General features: G+C 36.5%; 1 protein-coding gene across 14 annotated transcripts in view; it reads left to right on the top strand.

The window, feature by feature from the left end:
* TAF2 (TATA-box binding protein associated factor 2) overlaps positions 1–20122 on the top strand; it is an 81973-nt gene that overhangs the window by 49592 nt on the left and 12259 nt on the right. For 2 of the 14 annotated variants that reach the window (XM_029923221.1, XM_029923220.1), the window contains exons 21-25: positions 2804–2873; positions 10450–10559; positions 15797–16026; positions 17173–17328; positions 17815–17920. In XM_029923221.1, the coding sequence (XP_029779081.1) occupies positions 2804–2873; positions 10450–10559; positions 15797–16026; positions 17173–17328; positions 17815–17920 (672 nt within the window). Of the gene's footprint in view, positions 1–2803; positions 2874–10449; positions 10560–10674; positions 10701–10854; positions 10900–15344; positions 15549–15796; positions 16027–16896; positions 17028–17172; positions 17329–17814; positions 17921–18718; positions 18842–20122 lie in introns of those variants that run through there. The other 12 variants (XM_029923223.1, XR_003903064.1, XR_003903066.1 and 9 more) reach the window with 12 other exon arrangements.

Here is a 20122-nt window from a genome sequence, read left to right as displayed (position 1 = left end):
AGGACTCAAGAAAGCATCTTGTGCCTTTCAAAAATTTCTGTCTGTGAAAATAGAACAAGATACATACACAGAAGCCTCCATAAAGGGATTAGGCAAGGCTTTGTGAAGTTGAAAAAAAACAAGACCAGAAAAATGAATAAGAGGATATTTTATATTCAAAACACTTGAAAAGATACAGGGCAGAAAAATAAAGAGATGAAAATATTTTTAAAAAGTCATCAAGAATAGAGTGGGTAGAAGAAAAACAATAATCCAGGAAATAATAGAATACTTTGAAAGAATGTGAATGAAACTTCCTAAGCTAGAGTCTGATAAAATTTAAAATTTGAAGGTTAGGGAAAGAGTATGTAAGTTCTTAGGATTATCAGAACCCAGTTATTATACAGGATAAAAGAATAACATGGCCTGTGACTTCTTCATAATATGAAGAGTTCAAATGACTGTAAATAAATGACTAACATAATGTTTAAGAAATCTGCAATCCTGCATTTTCTTTTTTGCCAAGTTGTCACTCATGTAGGCTTTGGCTCAAAACTTAGATGTACCTTTCCTATGTAACATTCTTAAAAATAAAACTCCCAGAGAATTTCCAGCTGACCCAGAAGTGAATCACATAATAATTCAAGAATGGTGAAAGTGTGAAATGAAAGACCTGGTGATGAAGTGACTGCCTGTAAAATAAAGAACTGAACTTAAATATTTGTTAACATAGTTGTAAAATTTAATGCAAACTTCAAAAAAATTCCTTAGAAGTAACATGCTAATATAGGAAATACATAATTTAATTTATATCTAGAATTTCAGATTATTGTGCCAAAATATGGGAAGAGTAAAGAAGTGTGTTGTACTTCTCATCTGACTATGGAAAGAGAAGGAGGGAGGGAAGTTCTTTAATATGTATTGGTTAATTTTAACATGTTAGTATAGGAAATATACTCAAATCTTTATAGTTTTCTTTGTAAATTTTAATAGAAGTGTGTATAGTCAGAAATTGTAAACGGGTAAGAACAAAATAGTGTGTATCTTATATATGTAGAGCTAAGTTCAGAAAGGACAGTCATTTGTTCTTTATATTGAGGGATAAAATAATTCTGTCTTTTAAGAAATGGTGAAAACAGTTACCCTCTTTCAGTCTCCAGTTTTGTTTTGACATTTTACCGATTTTTGAAATCTAGAAGTTCTGAGACTTACCAAGTATAACAGTATTCCCAACCTTCTTTCCTAAGGTGTTTACTGTCACGCAGCCACAGAGATTTTATGCATTATTATGTAAGGACGCAGGTCCGATTCAGCCTTCCCCTGTACTTAAAGGGGAAGGCGCCAGCTTCTCCAGATGAAAGGGCGCACATTAAGGAAGGACAACTCCTGTGGCGCCCAATCGGGAGAGGTTGGCCGATACCTTTGACCTTTCTAGAGGCGGGCCTAGTCATGCCCCACGTGGGGGTCCTGGGCCCACTCTGATTGGTCAGTACTCCGGATGTTGTGATTGGCTCCCACAACTGCCAGTATTGATGGGGAGGTAGGGATTGGATCACTGTACTCCTGTCATCATTTCCTGTAACTCCCCTTCCCAAACTTATAAAAGCCCTGCTCTGCCTTTGTCCGGGGCTCTCTCCATGTGGCCACTCCACGTGGCCAGCGGGTCAATGGAGTCTGTGAGCCCGAGCTTAAGCCCGTAATAAAGCCCTTTGCTTTTGCAGGCGTGACTCGGTCTCCCTAGTAGTCTCTGGTGCTTGTTTTCCGGCGATATTACAAACAGGCACAACAATTACTACCTGAAATGAAATAGAATGCTAATATTATGATTTCTAAAAGAATGCTAAGTTAATAAGTATATTTTAATTGAGAAATGCTTCAGTGTTATCCATGAATCTAAATCATTAGAAAGTGAAAAAATGGAAGGTATTAGAAATAAAAGTCTGATAATAAAGCTTTTCAAATCCTGAAAGCATATCTTGTTGAAAAGGTGAATGGAAATAGCTAAGAAGTGACTATTGAGGTCATTTATGTATTTATAGTATGATTTTATGTTATCTTGAAAATTTAAGGCTGCTCTGTAGTCTCAAGTGTAAGAAACCACTTGGGTAAAGATAGGTTTTATATTGTATACGGTATATAGTTGAGGTGCCACTGGGTCTCAAGTTTCCCTATGATTTGATTTAAGCAAACATGTTTTCCCTTTAGAGTTTCTCATCTCTAGTTTAGGGTTCTTAATGTAAGCATAATTTGCTTTATGTTGTGTGTGTTGTTGATTTGAGCACTAGTGAAAAATACGTACTTGGTTCTATTTCACGTTTTAGCTATATGAATGAGTAAACTTTACAAAGTGACATATCCTACAGACAATGTAAGAAGTTGCCGACAGCTTTCAACTCTGATTTGAAATACAGCTAAAGCATTAGCCCTAAATATTAAGTGTAATTCCCTCCTTGTCCCTTACTGTTGCATTTGTTATAATTAGAAACAAATATATTTCTTAAGTTAGAGAAAGACAAATATATGATTTCAATTATATGTGGACTTTAAGAAACAAAATAAATGAACGTAGAGGAGGGAAAGGAAAAATAAGATAAAAACAGGGAGCACACCATAAATAGAACAAACTGTAGTTTGCTGGAGTTGAGGGATGGGCTAAATAGGTGATGGGCATTAAAGAGGGCACTTGTTGGGATGAGCACTGAGTATTATACGGAAGAGATGATCACTGAATTCTCCTGAAATCATTATTATACTATAAGTTAACTTGGATTTAAATTAGATAAAAATAAATAAATAAATAAATAATGTCTTTCTTTATTTTCAGTGGACCGGAGTTATGAAGAACTGCAATGGCTACTTAATATGATCCAGAATGACCCTGTACCCTATGTAAGGTTAGTTTTTGTGCTATGGTTTTTTGATTTTACAATTACTGAAGTAAACTGAATAATTTTGAAAGATTATATATGAACAGATTTTTATTATTTTTAAAAAGAGGAATATATTATTTATTAATGTCTCTTTTTATGTGCTTTTTTAGAAAAATTGGATATGCTTTTGGAAAGACATTTAAAAAATATATTGGGTTTTTTTTCTTTTTTTAATGTTTATTTTTTGAGAGAGACAGAAAGAGCATGAGTAGGGGAGGGGCAGAATCCCAAGCAGACTCCAGGCTCTGAACTGTCAGCACAGAGCCCGATGCAGGGCTTGAACCCGTGAACCATGATATCATGACCTGAGCTGAAGTCAGCCACTTCACCATCTGAGCCACCCAGGCGCCCCCAAAAATACATTATTAATAAGCAAAGTTTATTCCCTGCAATTTTACATATGACTTTTATTATAATTTAAAGAAAAACTTACATAGCAGTTTGTAGTATATATGGGACATCCCTTAGGTATCCAAATTTATAAAATCTCTACTGATTGATTCAGTCTGTTTTAAAAGTAATTCAGAGAAGTGTCTTGGTGTATCTCATTTTTCCTTTGTACCTCATACAAAATCTCAAGTTTTATTACATAGACTTAGTATTTTAAAAGCATAATATAATATTTAGAATATGGAAAATAAGGGAAAAATAGAAGAAAATCCAGTCCTGACATAGTAGCAGTTTTCATTTTTGTATTTCTTCTACTCTTCATTTCCTTCACTTTTGCTGCTTTTGCAAAGTAGGATGTTCATAGTGTATTTGAATAGGATTAAATTTTTGACCATTTCTGTCTTCCTTTCTTTGTACATGTTAGACACTTAACATTTTTGTTCATTTGTTTTAAGATTCTGACTTCATAAAATAAAATTTGAATCATTGAAAGTAACTTAGATTATAGTCCTTCCAGTTAAGCTGCTTTGTTTGTTTGTTTGTTTGTTTGTTTGTTTATTGTGAGAGAGAGAGAGAGAGAGAATCCCACGTAGGCTCTGCACCATCAGTACAGATGCCTGGCATGGTGCTCAAATTCACTCTCCATGAGATCATGACCTGAGCCAAGATCAAGAGTCAGACGCTTAAGCAGCTGAGCCACCACGTGCCCTGTAGTCCTTCCAGTTAGAAGCAAGGACACAGACCTAGAGCTGCCACCTTCCTCAGCTTTACATATAGGCTGGCAGAGAGTTGTTTTCTTTCAAAAAGGCAAACTGTTTTCTAACCTCACTGAATTGCATCTGGGCATGAGGAGTCCAGCTAAGAGATTACAGCTCCCTAACAAAGACATTGTCTTTACCAACAGTTGTTTTCAGGTTGGGTGTAACAGTGAGTTCTTGGTTAAATCACCTTTTTCAGTGTTTTATGTTTTTTGTTTCCCTTCCCACTTCCCTTCCCTCTTTCTTCCCTAACCCCAACCCAGCCCTCACTACTGCAGATCCTTGTTATATGCATATCTTTGTATGAAGTTTTGCTGTTATTTCATAGTTTTTGATTTGTGGTTGTGAATTGTATTTTAAGTGATTTTTCCTGGTGATTGAGGTGTATGAAAGGTAAGGTCGACATGGACAAAAATAACTCATCATTATAAGGTACGTGTATTCATATAAAAGAGGATAAGCAGGAATCAGCTTCTTCTCTTATCTGACCGAGTTCATGTAATTGAAAATATATAAGATCCTATATACAGCAGGTAGGAACAGAAATTTTAAATGCAGTATAGACAAAGCTTATCATGTATTCCTTTGCGTTTTCAGTTCACAACATCAGAACTAAGATTTAAGGCATGTGTTTCTGAGATCACGGAATTATGTTTTGAAGACCATTTTTAGAAGATTATAATACTCTGTAATATTTGAAGTTGCCCTATCTCTAAATTATATACTATGCACTTTAAATGATTGCCTTTGAAATATTGTTGTGAAACAGTGAAGAGCACTGTTACTTGTAATCTGAATTGAAAATCTGTTTAAAGATATATTTCATGATTGTATTTGACATTTTTAATCTTAGTTGATGTGATTTATTCATGTCATCAGTAGGCAATCTCTTAGCCTGTACTTAATATCATCTAGCCCATAGTTATATTCATAGTTTAAAATTCATCATTTCTTTGGAAATCTTTCATGTTATAATGGTCAGAGGATGGAAGTGTTGCCATGTGGCAGTAAATGTTTGTGTGTATTTTTTGGTATCTTGGGTCATCTGTCTATATTTTTGTGATTTCTCCTACATATTTTATTTTATTCTATTCTATTCTGTTTTATTATTTGTTTATTTTGAGAGTGAGAGCACGAGCAGGGTAGGGACAGAGAGAGAGGGATGATTCAGTTCATGTTAAACAAGTGATTGGATGCAATTTTCTTCTTTTTCCTCTAATCATACAAATGGCTTTTTTACTAATATATATATATATTTTTTTACTGTTTTTATTTATTTTAGAGAGACAGACAGCATGAGCAGGGGAGGGTCAGAGAGAGAGGGAGACACAGAATCTGAAGCAGGCTCCAGGCTCTGAGCTAGCTGTCAGCACAGAGCCCGACGCGGGGCTCAAAGCCACAAACTGTGAGATCATGACCTGAGCCAATATTGGACACTTGACTAAGCCACCCAGGCGCCCCTAATTATGTTTGTTTAAATGACTTCATATGTTAAAGAGAAGTGCTTTTACCTTTGTGTTGACAACAGTATATAGAAAAAAACTTTAACGTGTTTATTTTGAACTGTGTGGGGAAGTTCTCAGGCTTTCATGTTAGTTCAATGTTTTATTTTTTTATTTTAATTTAAATCCATGTTAGTTAACATATAGTGTAATAATCGTTTCAGGAATAGAATTTAGTGATTCATCACTTACATGTAATACCCAGTGCTTATCCCAGCAAGTGTCCTCCTTAATGCCCCTCACCCATTTAGCTCATCCCCCGCCCCCCGCCCAATACCCCTCCAGCAACCCTCAGTTTGTTCTCTGTATTTAAGAGTCTCTTATGGTTTGTATCCCTCTGTGTTTTTATATTATTTTTATTTCCCTTCCTTATGTTCATCTATTTTGTTTCTCAAATTCCACATATGCGTGAAATCATATTTGCCTTTTTCTCTTATTTACATTTCACTTACATACACTCTAGTTCCATCCACATTGTTGCAAATGGCAAGATTTCATTCTTTTATTTAGCTAAGTAATACTCCATTGTATGTATGTGTGTGTATGTATGTACGCATGTATGTTTATACATACACACACACCACATCTTTATCCTTTCATTAGTCAATGGACATTTGAGCTCTTTTCATACTTTGGCTATTGTACGCAGTGCTACTCTAAACATTGGGGTGCATGTGCCCCTTCAAATCAGCAGTCCTGTATCCTTTGGATAAACACCTGGCAGTTTTGCTAGGTTTTAGCGTAGTTCTATTTTTAATTTTTTGAAAAACTTCCATACTGTTTGCCAGAGCGGCTGCACCAGTTTGCATCCCCACCAACAGTGCAAGAGGGTTCCTCTTTCTCCACATCCTCGCCAATGTCTGTTGTGGTCTGAGTTGTTCATTTTAGCCATTCTGACTGGTGTGAGGTAGTATCTCATTGTGGTTTTTATTTATGTTTCCCTGATGATGAGTGATGTTGAGCATCTTTTCATGTGTGTGTTAGCCATCTGGATGTCTTCTTTGGGAAAGTGTCTATTCATGTCTTTTGCCCATTTTTTCACTGGATTATTTGTTTTTGGGGTGTTGAGTTTGATAAGTTCTTTATACATTTTGGATACTTACCCTTTATCTGATATGTCATTTGCAAATATCTTCTCCCATTCTGTCAGCTGCCTTTTAGTTTTGCTGATTGTTTCATTCACGGTGCAAGAGCTTTTTATCTTGATGAGGTCCCAATAGTTCATTTTTGCTTTTGTTTCCTTGCCTCTAGAGATATCAAGTAGGAAGTTGCTGCAGCCGAGGTCAGAGAGGTTGTTGCCTGTTTTCTTCTCTAGGATTTTGATGGTTTTCTGTCTTACATTTAGGTCTTTCATCTGAAACCTAAGAAAGTGGTCTAGGTTCATTCTTCTGCATGCCGCTGTCCATTTTTACCAACACCATTTGGTGAAGAGATGTTTTTCCATTGGATATTCTTTCCTGCTTTGCCAAAGATTAGTTGGCCATACATTTGTTGGCCCATTTCTGGATTCTGTATTCTCTCCCATTGATCTATGTGTCTGTTTTTGTGCCACAACCATACTGTGTTGATGCAGCTTGAAGTCTAGAATTGTGACACCTCCAGCTTTGGTTTTCTTTTTCAGAATTGCTTTGGCTACTCAGGGTCTTTTCTGGTTGCATGTAAATTTTAGGATTGTTTGTTCTAGCTCTGTGAAAAATGTGTTATTTTGTGAGGGATTGCATTGAATGTGTAGATTGCTTTGGGTAGTATCCACATTTTAACAATATTCTTCCAATCCATGAGCATGGATGGTTTGATGTTCTAAATGTAGTAATAGAGTTGTCCACTTTGTTTGTATAGTTTTCTCTCAGTAAAAGATTTTTAGATTGTAGATGAGTTCTTTATTAAGATATCTTGAGAATTTAAACTAAATAAATACACTTAAGGTAGATACTCACCTGACAAATTACTAATACTTCTTTTCAAAAAGTTTGCTGTTCATTTTACATGTTTGATAAGATAGAGAAATAATCTAGATGCATAGTTGCTAATTAAATCTAGGTGTACTATTTTTAAACAAATGCAGTTTATGTTTTTGAAAATTAGTTTCAGTCGGCATGACTTTTAAAAATACTCATAAATTTGGAAAAATATCAAATCACATTAAGAAAAAAAGTTTTTAAAAAACCTATAATTATTTCAACCAGAAACAGTTAACATTTTGGAGTTTTGTGTTACAGTTGTTTCTGTACATGTATGTACTTTTTACACTGATAGGAAGAACTATTAATTATCTCTTAAGAATGTGTAGGATTATGTTTAAAATGACATGGAATTATATTCTGGTTTTGGAATCAAGCATACATATGAATACAGTGTATCAATTCCTCAAGAGACACACACATGTCCTGTGCTTTTTCTCTTGAGAGATTTTGAACATGTTTTTGGTTTGGGTTTGACACCATTTTTTATTGATAGTGATTGGCAATAGATTGGACTAGCCTACCAGGAAAATTCTCAACTGTTTAGGGAAATATTAGGATGTTTTTGTTGCTATGAACTTCAGGTGAACCTATGACTTTCTCAAGATTTGCTTTAGATCTGTTCTAGTTGTCTGAAGCATATGCTTATTCTAAATTTTATGTTTCATTTCTGTAAAATCAAGTACAAAATTCTCATTGTTTTCCCTTAAACCTATCTCATCTGAGTATTCCTTTGGGTGTTTTGTCATTTATAAATATTTCTTCGTAAAAGCTTTTCTTCTGTTATCTGAACCTTAGAGAAAAACAACACTTTTGAGGAAATGTTTAATTTGATAAAAGTAATATATGTACTGATCATTATTGCTCTCTTAGTGATCAGAGACACACTCAGTGGACTCCTTACAGCTTATTGGCATGGCTGTCAAAAATTTGTAACAGTCTGAGTAAATACCATAAAATTTTATCAGTTGGGCCCTACCACTTTGGTATTTGGGGTAACTGAGAAAGCAGCCAGATAGAAACTTAAGTTTTCTTCTTAATGCAAATTAAAAGTATAACAGCATTAACATGCTGTAAAGAACAAACTCATCCGTATTTTTAAAGATTACTTACCTGTGATATTGGTCTATTCTCATTGATAGATTTTGAGGTCCTTAAGGACAGGTATTGTGTTTATTATATGTTTATTTACAAAATCATGAATATGAAATATGTGTGAAGATAACTATCTCCTTTCATATTATCTATCTGTAAATTGCATCTATAACCCCATTTCACTTTTTGTTCTTTAGCTTTTGGTATAAGTACCATGCACTAACCGATTGCGCTACTGGAGCTCCTCTTCTAGCTTTTCAATAGTCTTTTATACAGTCTTAAAATTTCAAAGCACAAAAAGATATTAAAGTGAGTGTCCATCTCTTTTAGTTTTATGGACATTAAGTTGAAGCCAAAAGGGGTTGTCTTAAACTACAACCTAGTAGTTTCACTTTCTTCCCATTTCTTTTTCAAGTACAAATCCAATTTGATGCCTTACCACCAACAATTAAATACAAAAACTTCATGGTTCACCATTAAGGGCTTGCTAATCTCATTTATAATTACAGTCTAAGTTTCTTTCTTCTCCAGTTCTATCCAAGCATCCCATTACTCTGTGGTCTTGAATCTCTTGGGCCCAGGCCTGGCTCTTATCCCTGCACTAAATGCTAGACTATGGCCACAACTTCCTTGCTTCTCCTTTATCATCTTTCTCTGGCATCTCCTACTCATAGCATTAGACATTTTCTTTTTCAATTTTGTTTTGGTCACAGTGCCCTATTTTTAGAAGACTACAGAAGTGTTCAGGTATCCTCTCACAGGAGGTAACTCCAAGTAGTGGAATTTAACTGTTACCCTCCATGAGAATACTTTTACTAATTAACTCTTCTAAATTTCACCTCATTTTGAGGAAACCTTTTGGTGTGGTCTCCATATTTTAAATGTTTCTGCACATTTCCATGCTTTACAAAGATACTATAATAAGGAAGTTTATATTCATTTTATCATTTCAGGGTAGACTTCTTGGCCTGTATATGATTCTCTCCCCCTACCCACTTCGTGTTAAGATTTTTCTATATACTGACCAGTCTGTCTTTAAAATTTTTTTCTAGGGAGTAGGACATGGGTGGCTCAGTCAGTTAAGTGTCTGACTCTTGATTTCAGCCTCAGGTCATGATCTCAGAGATTGTGGGATTGAGCCCTGCTTTGGGCTCTGCACTGACAGGGTGGAGTCTCTTCGGGGTTCTCTCTCTCTTATTTCTTTCTGCCTCTTCCCTTCCTCATGCGCATGTGTGTGTTTTTTCCCTTTCTTTCAAAATAAATAAACATTTAAAAATATATATATTAAAATTTTTTTTCTGGGGGCGTGCCGTGGTGGCTCATTCAGTTAAGCATCTGACTTCAGCTCAGGTCATGATCTCATGGTTCGTGGGTTCGAGCCCCACGTCGGGCTCTGTGCTGACAGCTCAGAGCCTGGAGCCTGCTTCGTACTCTTTATCTCCCTCTCTTTCTGTCCCTCCTGCTCATGCTGTCTCTCTCTCTCTCAAAAATAAATAAAACATTAAAAGAATAAAAAAAAATTTCTAGGGAGGATAAATGTTCATTTAGAAATAGAATAGGTAAGGTTGGTTGGGAATACATAGAGTCAGATTTAAAAGACCTCATTATACACTAAGGCCATTTTAGAAAGAACAAACCCCCCAGAATTTTTTTAGTGGATAAACAACAGTAAATATTTAAGATGTTTAAGGTAATGTCTTTTGAAATGAAATTAAACTTAAACACAAAGGTAGAGCTAAGAAGAGATGATAAAATAGGAAGGAGGAACTATAGAAAATTTTCAAATGTGTTTATTTCATGGTCAGCAAAAGTTTGATTCTTCTTTATCTTTCAGACATAAGATTCTAAACATGTTGACTAAGAACCCACCATTTACTAAGAACATGGAGTCTCCCTTATGTAATGAAGCCTTGGTAGATCAGCTGTGGAAACTTATGAATTCTGGTGAGACAGCAGTAGCTTTTCAAGTTTTTTTATTATTAGAACATTTCATTTTATAACAGATTTTCATTTAAGGAACTATTGTTAATTTTTTGTCTTTTTTTTTTTTTTCTTTAAGAAGGATACGTATCTGCCTTCACAGTGGTGAGCAGGATAATATTTACTAAGGATATATTCATTCATTTTGCCTCACAAGGTGGTTGAGGAAAAAAAATATTAATTTATGTGGAAGTATCCCAGATGTTTAAAGAGCTGCAAACATGAGTCTGCAAAGTATTATTGTTACTTTTTATTTCAGAAGATTACAGAAAGTGGAAAACAGGTCTGGTGACCTTTCCCAGAGGTAATGTGTGTCTGTGTCCCTTCAGGAGCAGCACGTGTTGTTACTGTCGTGCACGCCGGAGACCGTGGTGTCTCATCATGGTGTTGCGGTCTTTGAGTGAGGTCAAGAGGCAGGAGAGCCTAGCAGTGCTCTTCAGTAGTAGGCTCTGGCACCCGTTTGATGAGGGTCAAGTCTCAGCTGAGTGCTTTACTCAATGTGACTTGTCTAAGCCTTTGCTCTTCCGTTTATGAACTGGAGATAATGGAACTTAACTTCGCAAACTGGAAATTAAATGAGTTAATATGTGTAAATCACAGTATATTCATAGTAAGTGCCCAAAATGTTGTTAAAATAATGTAGTGGTGACATCATTATGCTTTGCAAATATCTGAGCTGTGTGTAGTTCCTTCTTAGTAAGTCATTTATAGTCTTTGCCAATTGAATTTTTGGTCTTTTCCGGTTGACTTGTAAATGTTGTATATATTTAAAGAAAATTTGTCTTATGGCTCTGATGTGTTGAAATTGTATTACTGGTTTTGGTTTAAAATTCAATTGAAAGGTAAATTTATTTCACTTAAAGATAAGCTGTTCCAGACAGATGGTGAGAGAGCAGTTGCTACTCTAATACGTGTTTTACTTCATCTTCTTACAATGTTGGAAAAGAACATGTCCGACTGTCTCCCTGGAGGCTGCTTCACGAAAGCACAACTAAATACCAAGTTCTGATTCTTTAAAAAAAACATTACTTACCAGCATTGTGATGTTAAGTAACTGCATGACTTCTGTCCCTCAGTTTCATAATCATAGTGTGGCACCTCAAGTAAAGACAGTAGAGCAGTCTGTCACGTCAAGGCACCATAGTAGGTACTTCGTTGGAATATAGTAGTATGGAACTTGTCCTCAGAGTATTTGGAAAATAACACATAAACCATAGTTTATATGATAAAGCTAAATTATTTTTCTAATTTCCGTAACCCCTAGGAGAATGTTTACATAGTGTTTTATATTTTGCTACGTGTGATTTGTTGAAGGATGTTATGATTACTGTCATTTAGATCCAGGGGATGAACACATAAGTTCAGGAACTTGTAAAGGATCATTTAACAGTTAATATGTGGCACAAACTATACTGTGTTGAATATATTCTTTTTTTTTTCTAATGCTTATTTTTGAGACACACACACACACACACACACACACACACACACACACACAGTGTGAGCAGGGGAGGGGCAGAGAGAAGGAGACACAGAATCTGAAGCAGGCTCTGGGCTCTGAGCTATCAGCCCCGACGTGGGGCTTGAACTCATGAACCATGAGATCATGACCTGGGCTGAAGTTGGAGGCATTGTTAACCAACTGAGCCACCCAGGCGCCCCAATGTGTTGAAAAAATGCCTGACTCCATGACTGAGATGGATTGTGACTTTGAGAAAAGCATAATGAAATACAAAGAACCTTACCACCTGGGGAAGATTTCTTCAACAAAATAAATATAGATTAAGATTAATGGAACAATTTTTGGAAGACATTTGAAGCCCATTGGAAGGTTGTGGTTATGCAAATTCAAGCTCTGATTGATGCTTAGTATTTAATGTTGATAGTGTTCAGCATGAAGCACAGTTACTGCTTTGGTTTGGAATTCTCGATGACAGTAATGTAACAGGACAACTCTGTGAGGCTGTGGTCGTGAACTGTTTACTGCTCATCTCTTCAGAATTATAAAATAGATGGAAGCAGTATGCACAGTGCAAGTGGTGTGAATAGCTAGGAGGGGTTTTTTTGTTTTTTAGTGTTTTTGGAGAACAGCAGACATTAGGGGAGATTGGTTAGAGGACTGAGTGTTTCCCTTCTACACTTGAGCCCCTGAGATGCGTGAATGAATCTGATCTAGGAAATCCCCTTTTTTGTTTAATTTTAAACTTTCTTTTTGGTGGCTCAGTCGGTTGAGCGTCTGGCATCGGCTCAGGTCATGATCTCACAGTTCGTGGGTTCAAGCCCCACGTCGGGCTCTGTGCTGACAGCTCAGAGCCTGGAGCCTGCTTCAGATTCTGTATCTCCCTGTCCAAGGTTTGTCTTTAAGATACTTTGTGATGTGAATAGAGAACATCAATACTGGGTTCCTGCTTTCTTCATGAGTGTTTTTCTTCTGTTTCAAGTAAGCACGGTGGGGCCCAAAGTGTAACTGCTGGTGAGGACAGAGCGGTCCACATCCTAACCTGAGAGAAGAGAAGAATGTTGTTCTCACACATGCGAGCCTGCCTTACCATTTAAGTGATTGGGACCGTGTAAGCTAGAAGAAGAGGCCCTTCAAAATGCTGTCATGAGGGCAGAAATCCGGAGCTGTTTCAGGGCCTCTCATGGAATTGATTGCTTTGAAATCATAGAATTTTGACCTGCGGGAATATTAAACGCCATCCCTGTTTAGTGCTCTCATTTTAGGGCCCAAGCTCCGGACTACCCAAGATCACAGAGCTAACAATTTAGCTTCATTGCACTAGAAATGACAATCATTTTAAGATTTCATTTCATAATTTTGAAATGGGATGGAGCTTTGATCTTTTTCTCTTTTGTAATTTTAACGAAAGTAACTGCTATTCATTTTTTAGTTCCCTTTTACCAGCTTTAAATTTTAATATTTGCAAATCAATTTTTTGAAGGAAAAAACATTATCGGTAATTACCCTCAGGAACAAAACAATGTTCATTCTTCCATGCAAATTGAAGATCGATGAAAATCTTCAAAAAACAACACCAAATAGCCCACATAGAAATAAAAAGTAACAAAACTCTTCTCATAGGGGGTTCAGTGCATTTAGCAGTCTTCACTGTGCTGCCTAATCACGCGTAAGCTGACTTTCAAAGAACAGAACACCCTAGCTCATCAGAGTGTACATTTTCCATTTGCTAATAATTTTTTTTTCAACTTCGAGGAATTCTACACTCAATTGCCTAACTAGTTTCAATGTCCTCGACAACATAGTTCAGGATGGTTATTTGAAGTAGATATAATTAGGACATCCTTATCTTCAAGGTTAAGTTTTCTTCCAGTGTAAATGTACCCTAAACTGCTCTAGTTTTTTTTTGTTTTTTTTTTTACTGATAAAATGCCCATGATTCACTCCTTTTCTTGCTATGCCCATAGATAGATAGTGCTGGCCACTCTGGTGTGATTCCTTCCCTCTCCTCAGAGGTTTGAGCCTACCAGCCCTTGTAATACAAGGCCTGGGAACCTGATACCTATCCTCTGTGAAACCTTTACATGTATAAACTGCTTTGAAAAGGAGAATAATGAATGCCTACCAAAAATTAAGCAATGTCAGGCTATTGAAGTGTCCAGATCTGCTTATTCTAGACAAGGAAATGGATTTCCTGTGTAAAATTCTTACTTTTCACCATGTTCTGTTCTTCCCGTTCCTAGTGTCTCTCTCGTTTTTATGACAAAAGCTTCATCCTCCCCAGGAGGTCTCGCCTCTTTCTTTTGTTTGTAACAATGGTATGCATCTTTTACCTTGTCGCACAGAAGCAAAATTGAAGGTGGCTCAAGTAGGTTTGATGGTTGCCATTTCACGGCATGGAGGGTGCCTAGTGCTGTGCAGTATGTCCTGTGAACTCTGTGAAGTTATAATTTCTCCTATATGAATTTCCTTTGCATATAATTAATGTCGTATTTACCTTCATTGGAGTAAATCTCGTCAGAACCTTTACTTGACTGATTGCCGTTTATTTACACATTCTAATATTTGTTGTTGAAAGCCACAAAGCGTAATGTTTATGCTGTCTAAAATTTGCTGCAGCAACTTCTTTTCCTTTCATCTTTCCTTTGGAAGCATTATAGTCCTCTTTTGAAACTACAGTTCTTGGTCAAATTTAATATTTATAGAGGTTATTTTTCTTTTGCAGAAGAATTTACATGTTATTTTTCATTGATTTTAAGTTCTTTGTATCATTTTATATTCCACCAAGAAACTGTAGCAATTCTCTAGCCCTAGATGACAGTTCATCTTGTCAGTCAGTTCTGTCTGATGGCAGTACCTGCCTGGGGTGTTTGTTGGGGAAAAAGGGAGAGTGAACGAACTCAGGTATTGATGTGCTCGCTAATCTGTCATTGATCATGGGATAAGGTATAATCTGAGATCAGAACCCTTATGTTGGAGATTTTTAAAAAACCTGAGATCAAAGAAATTGAAAGAACTTGTCTATAGTCTCTCATAGTCTCTCATCTACTTTTAAAGTAAATCTCTACATAGCCTTCTTCTGGTCGATGTGTTTTATCAGCTGTTGCTAGCTCTGGGCTTTGCTTTTTCCTGTAATTTTTATCTTTTAAGCAGAGTGACACAAACATAAAGGTGTTTAGCAGTACATTTTTATCAATAAAAATTTAGAATCATGTTATTTTAAGTAGTTGTAGGGTTTCTTATATTTAAAACCTGAAAGTAATAAATTTGAGAGGAGAATTTGTTTCAAGTGGCAGGATTCAAAAAGACTCTTGGAGTGCTGTCTTCCTAATGGGCTATTCAAGAAGAAAATCCGATAAGATGAACAGAGAATGAATGAATGAATGTGAAGTAGTTACCAAGGAGGAGGAATTGATATATTGGAAGATATAAAGCCTGAAAAAATAATTGCTTTTGAAATACTAAATTTTTAGCAGATGTCTAATATTCATTTGGTAAGAATAGTATCATGATAACATTCTTTCCAATTATAAGTCGTTAGTTCATTCACTAACATCACTGGTTCCATAACAATTTCTGAGTATCTGTGTTAAGATAAGATGCATCTTTAGAGTAGAGGGTTTGTCAGTGGTGCCTAGGTCGGTCATGGCCCCTTTTAACATAGTCTTTTTTTCTCTGTACAGGTTCTGGGACACTTTATGGATAAGTGTGCATATTGACTTCTTTATTATTTACTTCTTAGGTACTTCACATGACTGGAGGTTACGTTGTGGTGCTGTGGACTTGTACTTCACACTTTTTGGCCTCAGTAGACCTTCCTGCTTGCCCTTGCCAGAGCTTGGGTTGGTTCTTAATCTAAAAGAGAAAAAAGCTGTCTTGAATCCAACCATAATTCCGGAGGCCATAGCAGGCAACCCAGAAGCTGCAGTTAATCCAAGCAGTCACGCACAGCTAGTTGGATTTCAGAACCCTGTAAGAATCACACGCTTTATAGAAGATGCAGTTTTATTATTATACAGAGCTCCCTGGAGAAGAGACTTGCTTTTTTTTAACTGGCAGATTTGAAAGCCACTAATAGTTTTGTGTACCACTTAAACTGCTGGTTGACAGTAGTGTAGCACTTTACAGTTTATAAAGTGCTACCAACAACCACATAGCGGCACATAACAAATGATGTGCTGCCAGTCCATTTACCCCTTTTTTGATGACATAGTGATGTTTTTGTACTTGAGTGTTGAATTTCCTAGAGTATCAGAAAATTAAAGTGAATATTTCCGTTTGAACACAGGGGCTCTGAAGTTTTTTGCTATTCTGTGTAATATGATAAGTGCCAGGCAAATGCTTATTGAATTAAACAAATAAGTAAGAGTGAAAGGTCAGCTAAATGAGTACGCTGCTGATTTAGGAGGAGATTGTACATTACATGTTGCTTTCTTTTTATGTATGGGTGCATGTGTTTGCCTTTAAAAAATTTTTTATTCCTAGCTCTGCCTTGTGAAATTACCAGATTTTTTTTGTAGAAGGACCTTTAGCATACATAACAATCATTTCACTATAATTCAGAGAGAGTTTTCCAGAAATGATTTTCATGTTGGTAACAAAATGTCCCCAATAATGCAAGCTTCATTTTTCGCCAATATTTAGACCAGATTACTTTCCTGGCAATTCCCTACTGGTGTTTTGACACTTGAAAACTGAGATTCTCTTTATGCTAGTCAGTGATACTCATTTTAAATTATTTATTCACCTAGATTTTCTGGAATGTAATCATACTTATTTGTTGTAAATTTAAAATGTATCCTAAATTTGGGTTCTGAAGAAGTAAGATAGATCTTTCCATAGGAAGAAAAGGGGGGTCTCATGAAAGTGCTTTGGAGTCTTCAGGAAGAGAGAAAATGACACCAAAAGATACATTCTTTTGGGAAGGTTTGAGATCCCCCCCCTCCCTCCAAAAGGACCAGCAGACAGAAAAGGTGAAGTGTATTTTAAGCCCACTGCTGATAATTCTTAGGCACTGGGCGTGCTTAATCTGCATGGTTGCTGTAGCTTTTAGTGTTCAGCGATAATATGAGCTACTTGTCTTCAGAAATCTAATTTTGATCTTGAATATTGCCACAGGAAGATGATCACCTTGCCAAGGAAGCAGCATGTAATATGTCAGCTCACCAGCAGGGAGTGAAGAGGAAGGCTGATACACCACTGGGGTCCCCACTAGAACCTGGTCAAATACTGGAGAAGAATGAGGATAGCAGTAAAGTCAAACTCAAAATCAGAGTAAGAAATACAGGTTAAACCTGTATTAATAGTGTAGGATATTCACCTTCTTGTAAATCTTTTTGAATACTTCCAGTGGTTTTTCCTTAGCAGGAACAGAGGGGGCAGAGTGACTTGCATAGAAACCCAAATGTCTGTTTAAGACCTTCCATCTGATTATGTAACTTCTGTGACCACATACTTCTTCTCTGTTTGGGGGAGGAACTATGTGTGTATCATCTGCCGTGGCTCACTACCTCTTCCCACAACACAGCAGGAGATTCTAGTTGCTCTTTCATTTCCGGTAATATCCAGTCAGCTTCTTTTAGAGGCTGGACCATGTAATCTTTTCTTATTCTTAATACTTTCTGAGAAAAAGACTACTTTTCCTTTTAAGTTGTGGGGGTATAGTCTGTGGGCTCTCTGCTACCTTTCCTCAGAGCTAAGATCCAAACATAAAGCGTTGTAATGGTTCTTTTTCTCCTTTGTTTTGTGTACGTGTTGTAGTTTTCAAATTCTCAAGACGAGGAAGAAATCGATATGGACACTGTTCACGATAGCCAGGCGTTTATTTCCCATCATTTGAACATGCTTGAAAGGCCATCGACTCCAGGTGAGAGCAGTGCACGGTCGCCACAGGTTCGTGAGGGGGTTCCTGCAGCCCTGCTGTTCTGGGCAGGTTGCTCTCTTTACAGGTGGACAACTGAGAAATTTCAAAGGAGCTAGTCCAGAATAACTAGTTTGTATCAGTTTGTTTTTTATTCTGTTTTATTTTGGTCCTTTTTAAGTTTTTGGCATACTTCTGGATTTTTTTTTAAATCCTCAAACTAAAATACTGGCTCTATTTTATACTTTTTAATAATGTAACCATAATTATCAACTTTGAAGTTAATGCCTCCCATAGTACTGCCTCTTTCTCTTTTTTGCCTGTCTGTTTCATGTAATAGTATAGAAGTCTCAGGTTTTTGCATGCATCTTCCAAACATCATAATCTTTTCTTTTGAAAATGGTACCTGAGACGGTATTGAGTTGATATACCGTAATTTATCTTACATTTTCTTGTTGGTAGGCATTTGAGTTGTTTCAGTTTGTTTTTTCTTAATAGGTGATGCCACACTGAATATCTTCTTACAAAACCTTTTGTTTCTTTCTTGTTAAATTACATTCTTAGGATAAATTTCCCAAAATATTTTATTGGGGAAAAGATTAATTTTAACTGTGTCATGAGATACTTCTCTTGAGAAGATTTTCACATTTTGCTATAATGCTTTTTGAAGAGTTAATACCTAGTTTGTGTCATTAGCATTTTTTAATTTTCAGGAATAAGGCACTGATGTAACTTGCATGTAAGTTGTAGAGCATTGTAATAAGATAAGTGTCTGTGGCCCTGCTCTCCACCTCACCCGTGTAGCGACTCCGTGCCACGGCCGTTCCCTCCACGCCTCTTCCCTGACCCTGCTCGCCCGCCTTCACACCAGGAGTCAGTACTGTCTTCAGTGCTCCCTGACTTCTTAACTGTTCTGCCACTTTCTTGGTAATGCGCCCCATACGTGGACGATTTCCTTTTACTTTTTTTTAATTTTATGAAAATGATATAATATGACTTATTTTTTTCAGTCAACACTATGCTTCTAAAATTCATCCATGTTGATCTGTAAGATGTAATTTATTTTCACTTATAATTTATCATTTTTTATGCATAGTTTTATTGTCATCAATATAACAACCTAAAAGGTATTAATTCATTAATTAATTATAAATGATAAATCAAGTTTACTTTTTAAAAAATATTATTATTAGGGCACCTGGGTGGCTCAGTCGGTTAGGCCTCCGACTTCGGCTCAGGTCAGATCTCATGTTCGAGGGTTCGAGCCCTGCATTGGGCTCTGTACTGACAGGTCAGAGCCTGGAGCCTGCTTCCGGTTGTGTCTCCTTCTCTCTCGGCCCTTCTCTCTCTCATGCTCTGTCTCTCTCTGTATCAAAAATAAATAAAACATTTTTAAAAAATTAAAATATTATTATTATTATTTTTGAAAGAGAGAGAGCACAAGTAGGGGAGGGGCAGAGAGAAGGAGAGTAAGGATTCAAAGTGAGCTTTTCACTGACAGCAGTGAGCCAAATTCAGGGCTCAAACTCATGAACTGTGAGATCATAACCTGAAGCCACCCAGGCACCCCAATCAAGTGTACTTTTTTAAAATTTTACCTTTTTTTTTTTCTCCTTAGAGACCACACACATAAGAGGGGGTAGAGGCTGAAGCAGAAAGAGAATCTTAAGCAAGCTCCACTCTCAGCGTGGAGTCCAACATGGGGCTTGATCCTGTGACCCTGGGATCATGACCTGAGCTGATATCAAGAGTAGGACACTCAACCAACTGAGCCACTAGGCTCCCCTAATTTTTACTTTTTAAAAGTAATATCTGTGCCCAGCGTGGAGCTCAACCTCATTGTCCCAAGATTATGAGTCACATGCTCTACTAACTGAGCCAGCCAGGCACCCCTCAAGTGTAATATGGAATGCATCTTTTACTGAGAATGTAACTTTTTTTCTGGGTACTCTCGTGTTTTCTTTTTATTGGCAAAAAAAAAAGGGAGTATTTATTTATACCCCATACTGGTTGTCTTTTATGATCTTTACGTTTGAGTGATGTTTTTCATTTTTTTTCTTAAGAGTTACATTTGTAGTAGAGTCCTTCTTACCCACCTTAGTGTGCTTTTTATTAAATTTTAGTTTTGAGACCTAAATTATTTTTTACTGTCTAGTAAACTAGGATAAGCTAGTAGAATTTGAGAACTCGCTTCAGATAGAATATGAG

This window comes from Suricata suricatta, chromosome 15, assembly GCF_006229205.1.
Source record: "Suricata suricatta isolate VVHF042 chromosome 15, meerkat_22Aug2017_6uvM2_HiC, whole genome shotgun sequence".
In the NCBI taxonomy this organism is placed as follows: domain Eukaryota; kingdom Metazoa; phylum Chordata; class Mammalia; order Carnivora; family Herpestidae; genus Suricata; species Suricata suricatta.
This window is presented reverse-complemented; position numbering and strand designations above follow the sequence as displayed.